This window comes from Catharus ustulatus, chromosome 1 (assembly GCF_009819885.2).
Source record: "Catharus ustulatus isolate bCatUst1 chromosome 1, bCatUst1.pri.v2, whole genome shotgun sequence".
Classification (NCBI taxonomy): Eukaryota; Metazoa; Chordata; class Aves; order Passeriformes; family Turdidae; genus Catharus; species Catharus ustulatus.
In genome coordinates, this window is record NC_046221.1 from 96,642,978 (window position 1) to 96,662,954 (window position 19,977).

The window sequence follows — 19,977 nt, forward strand, 5'->3', positions numbered from 1 at the left end:
ACTGGGCGGGTGTTGCAGGGCAGTGCAATTTTATGCACAGTTAAAACAATGGTGAACAGTGAGCCTGTAGGTCCAATGCTAGTTCCAGTGGGTATGTTTTATAATTTGGATGATTCCACATCTCCTTAAGCATATTTCCTATGTCCAAAGTATTTGTACTTCATGTTTCCTATTATATTCTTCTGATTCTTTTTTTCTTTAGAATATGTAAGTGATGTTTTTTTCTAAAACTAGGAACTTTCTTCTGAAATACATTATTTGATACTTTATTTTTACTCTGGAAGTGTGAATTTAGTAACCTGTTTAACTTATTGAAAATGCACTTCCCACTTCCCACTCTATTTCCATTTTAGATTTTTGCTTTTTGCACACAAAAGAAAAAAGGGAAAGTTTGGATGACGTAAATTTTATATCTTTTGCAAAATGTAATAGCGCTGTGTTTTTCTGTAATTTGTACGTCATCGCTAAAAAATAAGAATACCTTTTCATAACTATACAGGTGTCAAATAGTTCGTCTTATCTTACCTCTTTAGGTGTTCCCTATATGTGAACCTATTCCTTCAAAAAGTTTATGTATTTTAGGTGAACTAAATACACCTGCATTTCAAACGTATTTTAGAGAGCAACAGATACACCCTTAATTTCAGCTATTACATTCACCATAATGTGAGTTCTTATGGGAAATTACATATTGTTGTGGTTACTCTTTTTCTCTTAGTGCTTTTTGAAAGATTTAGTTAATATTTTGGATACTTTTTGAGCTGAAGAAAAAAATTTCCCTTTTTAAAAATAAATTTTTCAAAAGTATTGATTATTCTACTGATCTTCTGTTTTAATTTGGACAACTAAGGGCACAATAGATATTTCTAGATAAGTAATTAGAGTTTTTATATTACTTTTTTTGGTTGCTCTGCTTATCTTTGGCTGGAACTCCAGAAGCAACTGAAATTATAACTCATTAAACACTAAAAAATCATAACTAATTGTTTTAACTTCCATTGTTATTCAAGCTGAAAGAAACAAGAGAACTTCTTAAAAGGAACTCTTCCATGAAAATTCTGCTGCAAGTTTTATGGCTAGCAGTAAACTTGTTTGTTTGCCTTATTAATTGCAGACTTGTTTTTTTTTCTCCGCTGGGACTTATTTGTATGTTCAGAGAGAATTCTTCACACCTTAACTATTTCAGCTCAGAACATTCAGTCTTCCCATCATGTTTACATCCCAAAAATATTTGAAAGGGTTTGAGAAAACACATTTTTGCCTTCATATTCTTTACATCTTGTACAAACTTCTTTGTGAATGCAAATAATTGATTCTTCATGATTTTTACATTAACCTCATAGCTGTACTTTCTCTTGATGAACCTCCTCTGGTTTATGTGATAAGACTTCCCCAGGGAACTACTGTTTATTAGCACTACTTACAATCCCCATTGTGATGGTGATCACAGAAAGTCTTCACCCATTACTTTACTGTAAGAGCATTATTACTGCTGAGAGCAGTTCTGTCATATTTGGTTTTGTTTCCCGTTTTTTATTTCAAAACTTGTTTTCATCATGTGATTGTGTTCTTGTGCTTCTTTCATATTGCTCCAATACTTAAAATACCTAAGTGAAATAGAAACTCTTGTAATATTTAAGAACCTCTGCAGCAGAACTCCGTGGGTTTTTTTGTTTGTTTTTTGGGGGTTTTTTGGGTTTGCTATACACTGCTTCCTCTATATGCAATGTAAATTTTCATGTCCAACATACTGATATTTAGTAGTTGTCTACAAAGCATATTGAATCTAGTTTTTATGCCTATACAATTACCTGTGATAGCTAGCTGTATAGCTGAATAAGAAATAGTCTGTCTATGCACACACTTGTTGCAAATCTTCCTAAATTACATACTTGAATTATGCTAGCTTGCCAGAATCAGAATGAATCATTGGTTTTCAGAACCCTACTATCAGAGCATGGCCTCCAGAGTAGCTGAATTTGCATTTGTTGTCACATACAATATTTATTACCATGTAAAATCAGCAAGAGCTCATAGCTTTATGCTCTGACCCTCATAGTGATGAAATTCTTTCCCTTCCGTGGTGTTAGTTTCATTCACTCCTCAGTAGTGCTGGAGAGCACCACCCAGTGCTGTGTACTGGGCTGCAGTTCTCTCTCTGGGCATGACCAAACTTCTCTGCTGGGTTGATCTCGACAGGCCTCCAACAGCAGAGGATGTTGCAGTGCACACTCTCTTTGGAAAATGCGTGGAGCAAATGACACCTCAAAAACAGTTCTAGCTCGCTGGAGAGAAACTGTATCCAGTTATGTTACATTTATATTAAAATATTTCAAACGCAAAATCAGGCTCTCTCATGTAATCTCACAACCTCCAGATTACTAGTTTAGGCAGATGGAGCTTCATACTGTTAGGGACTGAAATAAAACAAACAGTATGGATATGTTGTTGACTATGAAGCAAATCTGAAAGTTCTAACTAGTGCTACTTCTTTTTATTTTTCGCCATGATCCTGTCAAGCCATAGAATAGACTGCCCATTTAGGATTTTCACTAGTCTTCTGTATTTCTTTCAATGAGGTCACGATGATTAACTTCTTTTTTCTACCAAGAACACTCCTTTCTCCTGAAAAAAAGCTCGTCATGAACACCTACATCTTCTTAGCCCGTGTTCTGCTCTACTTCTGAAGCACATGCTATTTCAGAGGCAGCAGAATGGATGAAGCCTGAATTCCTATCAATTTGTTTCCTTCGACCCCATAGCTCTGCCTGGTCCCTCTCTGGGAAATAACCTCCCTTGCAGTCCTGCAGCTCTGGAAATTTCTGTCCATAGACAGCAAGCCTTGGGTCTATCCCAATCACTTCCAATGGCCAAAGCAGCTTGCTGTGGCCCTGGCAGCTCTGTGCCAGCAGAGCTTTGCCTTGCTGGGGAAATGGCATATCTGCCATGCAGCTGCCAGTGCTTATGAAGGTCCCTCGAGTTTCAGGACAACGAGACCACCCTCGCCTTGAAGGCTGGCAGCAAAGGGAACATGCTCCCCACATCCCAGCTATGTGTGATCCGGCAGAACCGGGATGGCCTCCACTCTCTCTCTGCCCTGGGATGGGTCAGGACCAGTGCTGGTTCTACCGGTTGTGTCCCCGGGACGAACGCGGAGCAGGGTGGAGCCGTGTGCTTTCCCTGGAGTGCTGGAAAGCTGGGGCGCCAAGCAGCCTTCCGACCACCAGCAAACCGCGGGACATCGTTCCCAGGGAGGCGGCTGGCGGGCGGCAGGGGCGAGGACGCGCGGGGGACGAGCGGGGCGGGTTCCCTGCGCAGGGGTCCCGCTCCCGGTCCCGCTCCCCTCTCCCCGCTCCCCGCCCCGCGGCAGCGCCCGTGCCCGGCTCTTCCGCGCCGCGCCCCTCCGGGCTGGCCGGCGGCGGGGCGGGGAGGAGGGAGGAGCCGGCAGCGGAGGAGCCGTGCGGGCTTCCTGGCGGGGCGGGCGGGTGTCGCGGCGTGGGCAGGTCCGTGAGAACTTCGCCGACTCTGCCCGGGGCGGAGGCGCGCCGCTGGCCGTGAGACGGCAGCCGCCGCCCGCTCGGCATGGCCGGCCGCCTCGGCCGCGGGATGTGCTGGGGCAAGAGGGGCCGGGGCTGCCGGGGCGAGGGCGCGCTGCTCACCCTGGGGCTGCTGGCCGCCCTCGGCTTCCTCGTGTGGCGGCACGGCCCGCCGCCCCGCCACGCCGCCCGCCGCGCCCCGCCGCAGCCGCCGAGCCCCGGCTCCGAGCTGCTGCGGCGGCCGGTGTACGCCAAGCCGGCCCTGGACCCGGGGGCGCTGGGGGAGCTGGGCCGGGCGGTGCGGCTGGAGCTGAGCCCGGCCGAGAATCGCCGCCAGGAGGAGAGCATCCGCCGGCACCAGATCAACATTTACCTGAGCGACCGCATCTCGCTGCACCGCCGGCTGCCCGAGCGCTGGCACCCGCTGTGAGTACGGCCGGGGGCAGGTGGGGCCGGGGCACGGGAGCTGTGCCTGCCGCCGCTGTGCCTCCCAGAGCCGCTCCGCCAGCCGGAGTGAGCGGGCAGCGCGGGCAGTCGTGTCTCTCTCCACTGCCTCTCGCTCAGGAGCGTGGAGGCTTTTGGAAACTTTCCCATCACAAGCGCTCTGCGATCCATCACAGCGTTCGCGCTCAGACTAAAGTCGGTCGGTGACTTTGCCAGGCTGCCGCAGCTACCAAGGCAGCGCAAAGTCGCGTATTAATAGTGCGTGTGCAGGTTGTTTTCTCACGTAGCCCTGGCAGTGTGTTTCCAGTCCTTAGCTGCGCTGCTCTGCCGCGTTTCTCCTGCTACTGTCCCCTGGGTAAGTCACCATGGGCAGCAGCATACTCTTTTCCGTCACTCCCATCTTTAAAAATGTTACGCTTCCCAGATTTCAGTTGTGCATTGTATTCAAATGTCTTAAGACACACAGTTTAAAGGAGCTCGTTTTGTCAGCAGTTTTACCCGAAGTGAGCTAAAAGTGGTGCCCACAGAGGTGTGTAATGGCACTCTGAAGTGGGACTGTGCTTGATCCGGGACACATGATTGCTGGGACAAGTTACAAATTACATTTACAGTTATGACACCGGCGGCAGATAAGGGGATAGGCGATTGTAAATGAAGGGTTAGATAGTGTTAGATGAGGTGGCTCTAATTTACAGGCAGCTGTGAAGCCAGCGTGGCACAACAGGTCTCGCTGCTGTGCCCTTATGCAAATACTCGGTGTGGCACCGTCTTGGGCTCTCCTGTGAGTGAGCTGCTGGCTGGTGAGAGGAAGGGCTAGCGATTTAAGGGGATGTGCTAGCCAGCACAGGAGATGGGATAGAGCCACGGCTGCTGCTGACTCTTCACAGCCCTCATTTCGAACACAAAGCAACCTCACAGCTTGGCTTCAGCTGATTTGTTTCGTTGCAACAGGTTTGTATAATATGGTAGCAGAAAGCTGTGGAAAAAGCAGGGCTCTGGATCTCCCGCGCATTCATTTCACGCCAGTGTGTCCTACCCAGTGTTTCACCAACTCTAATTGTAAGTGCTGAATCTAGAACATGAATCTTATGATGGCTTTCAAAAAGTTACAGTGCAAATACAAGGCCTTTTCATCATAAGTAAGTCTGACACTAGGCTTGTTTTACTTAGTTATTATTCCCCTCTTATAAGCTGTCTGTAGATTATAGGTCAAAAAGGACCATTTTAGTTTCATTTCCATGGGAAGAATTAAATCATTTCAATGAGTTATTTTGGATTTCTGCCATTTCTCTATGACAGGATGTTAGAAGAAATGGAAAGTCAGAGTTGTTGAATAGGGGACATTATAGGTGGGTGTGGGTAACTATTCTAGAAATGAAAATAATTTAAATAGATTTTGTTACAACAGCAGACCCTTTTTTGTTTGAATATATGGATGCTGAAGTGGCATAATATATCCAAACCAAAAGAATCACAGAAGCATCAGTGACATAATCTCAGAGATAATTGCCTTCTGAAACTGGGGCTATATTGTACTGTTGGCAGGTGTTTCATGCCTTTGTGCACAGTTAAATCTAAATTATGGCAAAAATGTCACAGAGCATTTTTCCAACTCACACAGCAAATGTAAAAAACTTTCTCAAAGGCAATTTTGCAACGAAGTGTTAACTCCTTCTCTCGAGAAGGAAGACCATGTAAGAGATGAGAGTAAAAAAAAAATTTTAAAAAAATTGAAAAACATATTACCAAGCCCACAGCCACAGAAAATGCATTGTGCTTTGTTCCAAGATTAGAGGTTATACAGTTTGAAATGTCAAGTCTAGGGATTTTTTTTTTTTAAGGTGGGTAATGCTTGACTATTTATGACCTTTAATGAACATTTTGGTGATGGATGAGGCTACAATGATAGGAAATAAGTAGTACTAGTAGATGGCTACTAGGCTTCAGCAGTCCACCAAAATGATGTCAAGGCTAAATTTTAGATGTGATCCATGAAACAACTTTGGTAGCAGAAGACCAGAAGGTGACAAATGCACCAGTTTTTTGGTGGAGTCCCAGAAGAGAACCAGAGAAATGCATGCTGGCAAGCCTTGGATCTTTTCCAGGTGTGTTATCTACCAACTGTGGTAAGGGAAAGAATTAGCAACAGATGGGAGGGTGCGATCTATTGAGAAAGTCAACAAGGCTTTTGTCAAGGATGACGTGTCTCACAAATCTATTTGAGTTCTTTGAAGGTTATAATTATATGGATAAAGAAGTGTGTTCTTACTTGATTAAACAACTGTGAAATAATGTGCAAATTCCTTGCAGTTATAAATGAGTAGTAGAAGCTATGAAACATTTGGTTTGGGTTTTTCTGTTTTGTTTTGGTTTTTTGTTTGTTTGTTTCAAGTTTTTGGTTGGTTTCGTTTTTTGTTTGTTTTAAGGAGTGAAGAGTCACTGATAAAGTCCCACAGAAATATGTGTTGGACTCAATGCTGTTCAACTTACAGCATAACTTTCATAAAGAAGTGTCTAATTTACAGACCTTCAACCTGAAAGACAGGTGGCCTGCTAGAAGTGTACCTCCTGCAGGGCTGCTGCAATGCATGGCTGATGCATGAAAGTGGAAAAATTCTGCCACCTCCCTGTTCCAAAAATCCATTTTCTGTAAAGCATAAGAAGTCCACCCATTAGAAAATTCAAATCAAATATTCAGGAGATATTGACAGATACTATGCTTGGAGATTGTTCTAGGCTATGGGCTTTTGGTCTGCTTCAGCATATTCTTGTGTGTGTGGAGGCTATCTGGAAATTTTAGGTACCAATAAAATGGGAGAATTAAGGGGAAACAGAGACAACATTACCACCACTTGGATGTCCCACTACTCCTTTTGACATTGATGTCCTCCCACACTGATCAACGAAACCACTCTCTGTGTGTGAATTGATGAACTCATTTGAATCCAATGAAAACTAGAGTTTTGCTAATAAGATAGAGAGTATCCGAACCAGTAAGCTGTTAAATGTGATATGCAAAATGATTGCACGAGGTGTTGCTGTATCAGAAACTGATGCCAAAAATCTTTTCCTACTGCTGCATGTTGTATGTCCGGGACCTGCCATGGAACAAAAGTGTGGCAGGTATTTGTCTGGTAGTACTGTACAGGAAGAGAAGAATAGTTTGGCTGAGATTACTCTCTCAAATAATGTATTGATTGATGATAGTTGACTATGAATCCAGGAAGTTTCGAATTTAGACCTTTTTCCTACTAATATATTCCTGACAGTGAAAATATTCATAAAGTTATTTCTTCTTGTTCCCACCACTGTAACTTGCTTTTTGTAATGACTGATCCTGTTTCTATTGACCCACAGACGCAAAGAACTCAACAACTATTGTTTTCTTTAAACAGTTTCTGCTTCCTTTAACTGTCTGAGCTTGACATCAGCAACTGATAATGCGTTTCATCACACAGGAATTCTTTAGTTTTACTGAAAGTATACATATAAACAAATAAACATTATGTATATGCAATCTATTAAAATGTCAATATGGAAGAATCTTACAGCTAAGAATGTAAGTTACTAGGTGATAATATAGTTTGTACAAGGCTACAAGTGAAATAAGCCATAGGGTCAGAGGAGGATGGAGGTTGGAAGGAAACTTTGGGGTGTCTAGTCCAACCTCAAAACCTTCGAGGAAGGAGATTCAACAACCTTTGAACACCTCTTTCAAGGCTCCATCACTGACACAGTGATTTCTTTTTCTTTTTTTCCCCTGGTCAGAAAGTTGTCTGGATGGCCCAGCTTGTCTTCCCAATATCTACCCTTAATTTCTTGAGTTTGTACTCATAAAGGGAACAACAATTATAAGAGGTTTAAAACCAGCAAGTGTCCTCTGTCAGACTTTGACTTGCTGAGGATCCTGTTGGGGCTGATGTCCTGTGAGCCCAAGGGGTTTGGCGGCTACTGCTGCTGCTGCTCTGCCTTCCTCCCTCTGCAGCAGCACATCTGCATTGTGTCCCATGGGGCTTCCAGCTGTGTGCTTGTTTTACAGGACTGTAGGGCTAGGCAGACAACTGATACATTCCCTTAGCCTTTCACAGCTTATTACAATGTGTAAGAAAGACATTTCCAGTTTTTCTATTTGGGTTCTTTTAGATTAAGGACTGTTTTCAAGCTGTATTCCAGATTTTAAACTTTTTTTTTTTTTTTTTCAGTTCTGTATTACAGGAGGGATCTATTGCTCGCTTATTTGGGGGATAGTTTCTGTAAAAGCACACAAGTTACCTTTTGGCTGCCTCTTGGTGCAGAAGGAACAAGTCAGGAGTAGGCACTTCTGTGCTGACTCAGCACTTCATGTTGTCTCTTTCATGGTGGGAGCCTGATTCAGCCCTTGGGGCTCATTTTACTTGTGATCACAAGGAAATTGATTTTTAATTCTTTCCTGTCTTTCCTAAGTAGCCACAAAAGCCCCCAAAACATTGAATGTGGTCGGCATAGCATTTTTCAGCTATAAAAAAAAAGTTTTAGAGATTTGTTGTTTAATTCTAGGTCATCTTCTGTGTTTTGGAGGGGCTCTTTATATATTTTTTTTGTTATATTTTTTTGTGTGATTTTATGTATATGTTTAAGTATCTGTGCATATATCTTCAGGTGTCTTTGTATAGATGGTTAGATATACACAAATGCTCAAATTTCTCTGTCACCATCATTTATGCTTATACTATTATTTGTTTTGGGGGTTAGCATAACAATCTTGTGCTAAGAATTTTCTGTCTTTCAAAACTGTTTTTCCTGTTTGTTCCCATATTTGAATTTGATTCTTTGAGTCTCTTTTTCTTCTATGATTTCTTTTGTTTTCTGGGCTGTAAATACTAAATTATACCAGGATGTTTGTCTGATAGTATCTTGCTAACAAGTTCCCAGAAGAAGCCTTGATACTACTTTTGGTTCGTTTTCTACTCCAAAAATCACAGCTACTCCTGCCAGGAATTTTAACCTGACTCTGCTCTGGGAAATGGTTCAGCAGCTGAGTGTTTCCCTCCTCAGCCCACAGAGTGTCTGAATTCACCCTGGAGCTTCTCTTTAATCTCTTACCTAAAGTCAACTGCAGTGACTTTTTTTTTTTAAATGGTGTGTATAGGAAATAGAACTCTTTGAAGAGATGAGCTTCAGCAGCTTGACCTTTCTGGCACATCCCTTCCCTTTAAACCTGCACCTGATAGTGCACCTGGTGCCCAGAGCTGGCTTTGGCATGGGTATTCCCGTGCTTTGCATCTGATCAGGAGACAGCACACCACTTCTTACAAACAAAGGCTTTGCATTAAACACTGAGGAGTGTGTTTAGTATAAGTGTTTTGTAACACTATGGTCACTTGTTTGCTGTTAGGATTTTTTGGTTTGATTTCTGAGCTTTTTGGAAATATGTAATTGGTTACTAGTAATTGTATTAATCATAATACCTTTTAGTCATTACTTTCGTGTTAGTGGGTGGGATTTCTTTAATATAGAAACAGGCTTTGGACCTTCAAAGCAATGTTTCTCTAGGACATTTCATTCTTTCCTCATACAGTAAGTGGGATAAAAATAATTCTTCCCTATGGTTGGGGGGTTTTTTTTTTTTGGTTTTTTTTAGTTTTTTGGGGGTTTTTTGTGTTTTGTTTTTTTTTTTTTTTTTAAATAAGAAGGCTTGCTTTCTAAAGCACTACAAAATGAAGCAATCCTTCCACTATTGCTTTGATATTTAGGATGTTTTGCTATTTTTGTTTCCTGTCATCTGTACAAATGTCACTTTTTTTTGTCATTATGCTTTTAACAACCCCCAACAAATATTTTCCAGAAGTCTGGATTGTTTTTCATCATTTTTTTCCAACTTCTGTTACACTTCCTCAACTTCCTCTGACATCTAGATTATTGCTTGGTTTCAGCTGTTTTAATTTTTAAATTGAAAAAGTTCCCAGGTCTGTGATTGATACTAAGCAAAAATTGATTTTTTTTTCTTAAATTAACAACTTTTTATTGTAAACAATTGTCTATAAGGATCAGATGTGTCCACACCGTATTTTTAGTGATGAATACAATAGTTTCTTTCAGTTATTGCTTTGAAAACTATTTTTTCTTGTCCTGAATCAGATTGCTCACACTAAAGTAAGTTTTTGAATGTAGGTGTAGGAAATCGTATGTCTCTGTGGAAAGGTTAAATGTATCTCACTATCTTGGAAAAAAATTGAAAACATTTGAGCGAAATGTAACCACTTTTTCAGTTCAGCAAAATAAAATAAAAGTCAAGTGGGTTTCCCCTTTGTCACATGCAGATTTTCCTTCTCCTCTGCACACCCGGAATCTGGGTCAGTTAGGAACTTCTGTAGCCTTTCTCTAACAATCTGGAATTAGAAGGCTCTGGATTTCCAAAATTTGTGGATTTTAGGATACAGATTTAGTCAATTCTCCTACTTGGTCTTTCTAGGCTTTTTTTTTTTTTAATTTCTAATCTGTATTATCTGTATTATCAGTATTTTTAATCTGTCTTGAACAGATTTGCTTTCTGTGTCCACTTCCTCTCCACCTCCCAACTTCTTAACAAATATTTTCTTCTGTTTCAGACTTAGTGTCTTTCTTGCTTCTCACAATGTTTGTATACAAGGCAGCACAGCCCACTATTATCTGAAATCTTAAGACAACCTTTGGCAGTCTGTCTTGTCAAGACCTTCTTGTCATTGGGACAATCATTCCATAGAACATTAAATAACCTGGAAAACTGTTTCACAATCAAGCCAGCTTCCTTTTCCAGAGACTATGATCATATCACAGTGTTGTAGACTGTACAGAGGTGCTTCCTCTAACATGATTTGTTTCAGCAGATATAATTTAGAGAGCTTTTAGCCAGCCTGCTGGGCTGGGACAGGTGGGGAGGAAGTGTAGACCAGCATCCTGAACTCACCTGCTTAAGTGTTCCAGCCTTGCCCGGAATAATCTGTCTGTTCTGGTAGTTATCAGCACCTTGCTGCTATCTGTTTTGCTAACCACACCAAGACACACCTTCTGTAAACTGTCAATGCCTTTTTCTGCAAGAGTTGAACACGTGTGGCCAGTGTAGGTGTGTAAAACTGGGTGGAGCCTCTCTCCATGCCAAGATAAGCCTTTTTATTTTTTTTTTTTTTTATTAAAAAATAAATCCATGAACTGACAGTTGGATCAAGGTAGTCTTATGTGAGAAATTTGGCATGAAATGTTGGGTAGTGTTTGAGGGAGATAAGAATAATATTTATTATGTCCTTTAATTCCACTGGAAATGTTGCACTTTTCTATCCCAGACTTTGGGTGGTGTTACTTTTGACTCCCCTGCTGCATTTTATTCATAGGTTGCTCTCCCACAGAGAGGGATGAGGAATGGATGTTCAACTATATATTCAGCCTGGAGTACTATGGGGTGGCTTGCAAACCACTGCTGCCACTGGTGTCGTGCTACAGGGCTTGGGATGCTTGTGGATGGATGTGCAGAACTCCAAGCTGCACCTTAGGCAAAAGTAGAAAAGGGGGTAGAAGATCCCAGTACTGCGTGTCCTCTGCCATGGTTTGGGAACGTGAGAGAAGTGAATATACTTGGCAGATTCCAATGCCCACATTGCTGCCTCTGCAGTTTATGGAGTGGGAATGAAGGTAGTGAAACTAGATTGAGATGCTCATGGATGCTGCCATTCATACCCATAAGCCTCATTTATTTGCAGCCTACAAAATGCCGCTTTTGAGCACACCTCTTACTGAAAGAGCAGTTTAAGTCGTTGTTTTAACTGTTCAAATTAGGAGGAGGAAAGCATGTCTATGGCCCATCATAACAAGCCCAGCCAACCTGGTTCCTAGCCCACCATGTGAAAGCCAGCCTGAAGTAGAACCCTGGCAGTGTTTTCCAGGTGACTCTGGGATGGGGCATATATATCACATCCTGTAGTCACAGAAATCAAGTTAAATCAGCTTCAGCAGTGACATGTGCTGTTTTGCGCTTCTTGAGAAGCTGCGCAATCCTGAACTTGCCTAGGGCATTCACATTGAAACTTCAAATCCAAAACTTAGCAGTATACCTTCTGAAAGTATTGAATAATTTATGAGCAGTTTGTGCTCTTTACAAATCTTTGAAAACTCAGAAAACATTTCATTTTCTTTTTCTTAGAATATAAGTAACCGTGCATATAGAAGATCAAATTTGGAGATTAAAACTCTATTTTCCCTTCTGTATCGTTGTCGCAGTTGTGGTGAAAGTCTTAAGTAAGAGCATGTCAGCAACCATTCCTAATTAACTCATGGCAGTGTGCCCAGTGTGCACACATTCATGCGCTCTCTCCCTGTGTATAGATACACATCTCCTAGAGAAACGGCTCTTTACAAAGAAATAAATTGAGTGATTACATTAATTGACACAAATGTTCTTGAAAACAACCCATTTAATTTTGTTTAGGCATTTCCTGAGTGATGTCTCCTTAGTTTCTAATAAATAACCTATTGTAAAACTTGCTAACAGAAGACTGTGTAGCATAGTAGACTCCAAGGTTAATTTATTAAACTTGGCAGCTGTTTACTCTCAGTTAGACTGTGACTTAAAAATGCAGTGTAAAAAAGGCAAAACCGAAAACCCACAGGAATTTGGATGTATGATGATACACTTTTACATGTTTGGCTTCAGTTTGCGTTTTGTGGACTTAGATGTTTGAGTAGAAGCTGTTCTGAAACATAGAGAAAAGGCGGTACATAGCAAACATGGTTTGGCGTTCAGGTACACACAAGCATTATTTTATCTTTCTTCCCATATAGACATTTAAAGATTTATGGATGAACACATTTAGAATTCTAAAATATAGATGTTGTCTTAGTGTAAATTGATCAGAAATGCCAGAAGACAAAGCTTTTATTTGTTTTATGCCTGTCTTATGCCACAGTGATCAAGTCGGAGGGCCCTGGAACACTCACCCAGTGTGGCAGAAGGTCCTGAGGGAAATGAAGGATGATGCAAAAGCAGGATGCTGCTTGACCACTGGAGTGTCCCTGTCTGCTCCTTGGAAGATGACTGGGGCAGTCCTGGCCATGTTATCTCTGAGTGGCACACATGACACTCTCTGAGTGTCACAAGGCTTCTGCTTGTGCGTTTTCCAATGAATCTGTAGAGAGCAGGAGTGACTGGAGGGCAGAGACTGAGCAGGTGTCACTCATTTGCATTGCCATACCTGTTGTGGTTATTATTCATTATATGCCAGTGTTGGTCTTTGAAATCTGATTCCTGTTTAAAACTATATTCATTTATTTTGGTGCATTTAGAAAACCTCTTGGATGTGTTGGCAATAGGTTTTTCCTCAGTGACTGATCCTGGTACCTGATAACTGTTACCAAAATCAGGTTGATGAGAGATACGTGTACTTCTCTGAAGAAAATGAACCCACTCAACATGTACAACATGTCATTTTTAATTTAGGTAATTGTTTATTTAAAAATACATTTAATTATTACAAACCAGTAAAGTTTCTGTGATTGAATAAGATCAGGAGAATAGTGAAAGAATGTTGGACTTCAAATGTATCTGCATTTATTTTCCATGCTTGGAATTGTCATGCTTACAGGCAAGTAATTTCCTCATGTGTGTTATGTTTTTACAGCCTTTTGGTAGTTATGATGACTAAGTTCAAAGTGGTGTATCACAGCCAGTGGTAGGGGACCATAGGTAGTTTCCTATAATCTTTTAACTTTACTCATAGAAAAGTTAAGCAACTGTTCCGTAGCCAAACCCCTATAGACAAGAGAGAGGTGGGGACCCACTGAGGTCTCTTGGGCTGTGCTGGATCAATGGCTTAAGGAGGGTGAGGTGAGTTGCCTTCTGGATCTGTCTTTATGGACCTGCAGAGCCCAGATGATCAGCTCAAAGGTGGCAGATAGTTTTTAGGATGAATAATGCGAGATGCAATTAATCCTGTCTTAACATGATCCTCTCTATTGGAAAGGAAGGAGTTATGGGTTTGAGGGTGGCACTAAAAGAGCACCCTGCTCACAAGCCAAAAGCAGGTTGCAGTATAGTGTGTATAAATATATATTCCCAGTATCTGCAAAAGCAGGTTTTGGGGCTGCTGTCACCAGTTGCTGTCATTTTAATGACATACCGTAATTGATATGCATTTGTTTTTCTGAATAATCCAAAGTAGGAGTGAAATGATTCACTTGTAAAGTAGGAGCTGGGATATTGACTGACACATGGAGAATAAAAGTACGTCTTGAAGTTTGCAAATGTGAAAACAGAAGATGGGCTACTAAGGCACTTCTGTGGTAAACAGGAATTGAGAAATGGAAAAGATGAGTTATGACCACTAGGCTTTAAATAAGGTTTCATACTGGTAGTGGGTTTTTTGTAGTTTTTATTTCTTGTGAAGTGGTAATGTTTAGTGTCCATATGTGTGCCATTTAATTGTTATTCAGCAACACTTCCAAGCGCTTGCATTTCAGGGATTCATTAGTTTTTTTAAGATTTCCTTATGCTATAATTTTTCCAGGGTTTAAATGCTTTGGATTTCTAATCTCCCATATGGGATTAATTTTTAAGGCTTTGCGAAACTCTTTCATTACAGAAAGATAAGGAAAAGTGAGCTTCACTTTAGCAACACTGTTGAGACTGTTAGCAGTTGAGATCTTACAGCAATTCAGCAGGAAATATATGTCTGGGAAATAATATCTGAGATAGACATGCGAATCTACACAGAAGTTGAATAATGTGTTTTTTTCCTTTTTTTTTTTTTTTTTTTTTTTTTTTTTTTTTTAATAAGGGGAATCAGGGTACTGCTCAGGTCAGGGTGGTTGTGGCAGCCTGCCCTGCTACCATGGTGGATCACTTCTCTACACTCCTATGCTGCCTTCCACCAGGGAGCTGGTAAATTAAACCCATTTTGTAGTGCTGGCCTCTTTTTTGACTTTGGAAACCTAAGAAACGTGTGCTCTGTTATGTTCTGTAGTAGGCTGACCTTTTCCTGCAGTGTGGGGTGTGCTCGAGGAAGGAGGCAGCAATGCACAGTGAATCACAAACAGTGTGGGGATTGCTCTGTGCCAAATTATGTTTCCCATCTCCAGCATGTAATTTCAGGCAAATCCGTTGAAGTCTTTAATCTATAATTAGAGTTCTAAGCTTCTTTAGACCTTTTGGGTTTCCTTTCTTTAAATGGAATACAGCATTATTATTCTAGGAATCTTCCTGACATATTTTTCAAATAATGCCTTGCTGGTGTTTTTTAAAATTTATTTATATTTTCCTTCAGTTTTCTAAAATAGGTGTGTAGCGATTCTATTTCCATTAAGAAATGAACTCAAAATTACCTGGTATAAATGACTGATACATATGGATGTATTTTTTTCCTGGCAGTACTGAGCAGAAATGTTTTCCAGTAGGCTAAAGTAAATATGTATTTCCAAAATTGCATTCATACAGTGGATTTTTCTGCACTAGAAATAAAGAAGTTAATTAAAATGTCAATCGTCACTCTTTTTATGTGTCAATACATGAATGTCTGGCTAAACAAATCAATTCTGTCACCAGGTGTTGGTGTGAGACAGTTCCCTCTGTGAAAGCCCCTCAGGACAAGTTACATTCTGGAGGGACGGGCATTTTTGTACTTCACTAGATCAGTGTGTGTGTGTCTATGTGTACCTACCTATGTACATGTGTTTGTATCCATGGCTGTTAAGCAGATTTTGGGGACCTCTTGCTCGAGTGTCATTTGTCCTTGTTGCTTCCTCATGTTCATGTATTTATTACAGAACTACTCTGCTCACTTTCTGTTTCCCTCGTAAGAATTTTAATTTTAGGCATAATCAGATTCAGATTTTTTTCTTTCTGTACAAGAGATCTTAATAGATACTGCCTAATTTTCAAAGAAAAATTTAAGCTTTTTTGAATTTCAGACACAACAACCTTAAGTTTGTTAAAATATTCTCATTGAGCTACAGGTAAGCAGTTTGCTTTAAATGTAATTTTCTTAGTGTTTTGGGGAATTTTTGTTCCCCTAAATTGACCAAAGGGATTTTCCTGTCATGTTTTCTACTGATCAGTTTTAATTTCCTTTTTCAACTCCCCATAGTATGTGTTCTGGAGGACTCACTTCTTTTCTGTTTTGTTTGGAGGGATGTTCTTTCTGCTTTGGTATCTTATGTGATTTAGCAGCCTACAGAATTTGAAGTCTGTCTTTCTGCCCCTAACAAGCCTAGGTGACTCCAGGCAATAAAAATTGCTAATATGGAATACTCTAAGCAAAGATAAGAAATTGTAGAAAATACCATCGTTGTTTTGAAATGCTTCTAAAGAATTCTTTAGAAGATTTAGAGATTCTTTAAAGAATTTATACATTTGGCTCAGCTGTAAGTTTCTTTGCGTCCTTATGTTCATTTAGGGAAGTTCATATATATATTTATAGGAAATACATTCTGGAGCTTAATCCAAAGGTTTGCAAACTTTCTGGCTCTCCATAGAGCCAAACCCATGCATTTCTATATCTGTTTTAGGTTTTCGTGGATTCCACTATTAGATTTTGCCAGTTGTGTAGCTCTCCAAATTCTGCTTCAGTGTGCATACATTTCAGTTTTGTTGCTGGTTGTGGTGTTTTTTTCTTCATATGTTGCTGTTCCTTCAGTTATATTTTTACTGTCTAGCACTTGTTCTATTTTCCAAAGCAACAGCTATCACTAGTTTATGTTACTGTTTTTACTGCACTTAGGTTTTACATTTCTTTTATTTTTTCCCTTTAATCTGAGGCACATTTTGGCCATTGCTTATTCTTCTATTTGAAATGTGCAAAGACAGCTACTACAGGTACACCAGCCCAGAACACCTCCTATTATTTTTCTTTTAGACCTTTTGGTAGTTTGCAGAATTTTATTCATAATGCTGGAAATGGAACCTCTGAAAGAGCAACTTCCAAATGTCTTCTTATACAGTTTTCCACACACATGCTTTTCTTTTAAGGTCCTTTCTGTGTTCTTGCTTGCAGTTAGTAACCGGCATACAAGTGGATTTGAGAATTTTTCCTGAAAATTAATAAATGCTTTTGCACTTGTACTAAATGTTATTTTCCCCTTTACAGATGCAGAGAGAAGAAATATGATTATTATAGCCTGCCAAAAACCTCTGTTGTGATAGCTTTTTATAATGAGGCTTGGTCAACGCTTCTGCGAACTGTTCATAGTGTTCTTGAGACATCTCCAGATATACTCTTGGAAGAAATTATCCTTGTAGATGATTACAGTGACAAAGGTAGGAAGAATGAGTCTAAATAATATTGATTGTTGATGGGCTTCTTTGGTCAGCCAGTTCATAGGAGAAAAAGTTATGCTGTTCAGGTCACATAACAGAAAACTACAACAAAGGCCTCTCACTGAAAAAATAGCTTTTCTTGTAGTGTGCCAGTAAAAAATTTGGCCTATGGACCAAATTTAGTTTGGAATGGGGAAGCACATTTTCTGTGGTGTAACATGAGTGCTTGTGTGCATGGATAGACTACAGTTTGATCAGACCACATCAGGTTTCCTGAATTGAGCAAGTTTCGATTGCAACAATGCTCCCCTGGTGTCTCATATAATGACAGTGACCTAGTTCTTTGGTCCTGTTTGAACAACAGGACATAATGGCAATGATAGCATTTTCCACCACACATGAATTGTGTTAAGAATAAAACTTTTATACAGAAAGTCTTAAGTAACATTTGAGAAGCACTTATCCATCTGGGAATGTATTACAGGTGCAAATGTGAAGCGTTCAATTTCTTAGAAGTGACCATGATTTGTGTCCAAGTTCTGTGCTATTTTCATGTCCTTTCTAAACATGTATAGCAGAATCTGAGCTCAAAATGCCACAATCTTTAGAGCCCTGCTGTCAACAATATGCTAGTGAGGAGCATGACATAAATAATTTCAGACTGTATTATTTCCTCTTTTTTTTTTTTTACAGAACATTTAAAGGAGAATTTGGAAAACTACGTGGCAGGCTTGCGCAAAGTGCGTCTTATCCGCGCAAATAAGCGAGAGGGGCTGGTTCGAGCCCGGCTGCTGGGGGCGTCTGTGGCAAAAGGAGACATCCTAACCTTCCTGGACTGCCACTGTGAGTGCCACGAGGGCTGGCTGGAGCCACTGCTGGAAAGGTGAGCTTATGCTCTGGGCTGGTTTTCTCTCCCTTTGGAGAAGAAGGGGCGAGACAGTGGCCCATTTCTGCAGTGGAAAAATGACTCATGGTTCATCAAAGGTTACTGCAGTCTGGTCTCTGGGACACCGGGAGTGTTTGGTGTTTGTCTCCTGCCTGTGGGAAGCAAATGGAAGTGTGAAAGAACACAACATGGCGTTTTTTTGTTTGGTTGGATTTTGGTTTGGTTATTTATGTTTGTTTGTTTTTTGTTTTTTTGGTTTTTATGTTGGTGGTGTTGTTGTTTTTTGGTATTTGTTTGTTTGTTTTTGTTTGGTTTTTTGTTTGGCTTTTTATTGTGGTTTTTCTTTTTTTTTTTTTTTTTTTATCCTGAGTGCCAAACTGCTCTTTTCTTTCAGACAGTGGAAATTTTGGGTTTCAGGAAGACAAGTCCATGCCCTCAGCTTTGAAACTACCTTGGTAAAGGAGGCTACTTCTGTCAGCCTGGGAGGTGGATTAGCAGAATATCTGGAAAGATGTGTGCCCTGCAAGGCAGTGTTTGCATAAGCAGAATGGAATACAAGTCAATAAACTCCGTCTTCTTAGTCCTGAGCAAATCCACCTTTCCAGACTGGTTCTGATAAAAAAGATCATGGTGTAGGATAGGGAGGAGTTAATGTTGTGTCAACACTGGCTCTTACTTGGAAACCATCTGTCCTGGGCCACTGTACTTTATGCCTGTGTAGTCTCTTGGATTCTGCAGATCCGTCAGCCTGTTCAGAAAACTTCCGTTAATTAAAACCAAGCAAACAAACAACAAAAAACCAAGGAACCTTCCCAAAACTCTAACAAAACCCCCCTAGAAACCAGAATACTAGCCTTCTGTTATAGCTGAGAATATTTGTTGTATTCTTGAAGCCTCCCCCATAGCCAGCAGCCACACATACCCTTTTCCTGCTATGGGTTCAGCCACTGATACCTCACTGCAGCAGCTGCTGGTCCTGCATCACATTGCAAGGCTGTGTTGCTTTTTCCCTTTTAGTAACATCTTATAGCTTTACCCCCTTGGATGCCATTAGCAGATACTGATAGATACAGGACCTGAATCAGATCTCCTAAATATTGTATATAGAAAACCTGCTCTCTTTAATACATAATTTAAAAAGTCATTCCTCAAGGCCAGTGTTTTGGTTTGGATCCTGTTAAGATTCCCACCAGGTACTATAGACTACAGGACCAGAAAAAACAGCCCTAATATAAACTGGAGAGAGACTTCTAAAAGCACAGAGTATCTTGTGTGCGAGTCTTCCTGGTTCCTAGTGGAACTTTGCTTTCAAATTCCCCATGTCCCTTTGAAGTTACATCCAGAATACTGTTTCAGTTTTTTGTTTTCTTGGCATACTCACCTTGTTTTTAAATTTCACACTGAGTGTATTCCGGGTAACTGTGGGCTAACTATGATAGTGTGAAGAAAGGAAAAGGGATAAACATCAAATCACGACCATGGGTTTAACAACTGTCCCCTAAAGAAAGTGTATGATGAGGAGGCGATTCTGCAATTTCTTCACTTTAGCGCACCACTAGATGGCAATCTTGAGGAAGAATTGGGATTTTTTTAAACTAAACAATCCCCAACTGTAGAAAGTTAGTCCTCTCTTGGAATTCCTGCCTTTCTTGCTGCAGATGCAGACATACATCTCTAAGGGTTTTTTCTGCGTCATATCTGACTCAAATGTATGGCAGCAATACAACAGTGTTAGCATTTTGCAGTGCAAACATAGTTGTATTTGTAAGCTGCCTGTGCATTGTACCATCTAGTTAACTCTTAACTTACAGATAAGGTGATGGCTTTTCACTCCCTTCCTTTAATAATTGAAATCA

At 40.6% G+C, this 19,977-nt stretch overlaps 1 protein-coding gene across 1 annotated transcript in view; it reads left to right on the top strand.

Moving 5' to 3' along the window:
* Positions 1–3,582: 3,582 nt before the first annotated feature.
* Positions 3,583–19,977, top strand: part of GALNT12 (polypeptide N-acetylgalactosaminyltransferase 12) — a 49,771-nt gene continuing 33,376 nt past the window's right edge. Inside the window, exons 1-3 of the mRNA XM_033069835.1 lie at positions 3,583–3,962; positions 17,066–17,235; positions 17,929–18,118. Of these exons, the coding sequence (XP_032925726.1) occupies positions 3,583–3,962; positions 17,066–17,235; positions 17,929–18,118 (740 nt within the window). The remainder of the gene's footprint in view (positions 3,963–17,065; positions 17,236–17,928; positions 18,119–19,977) is intronic.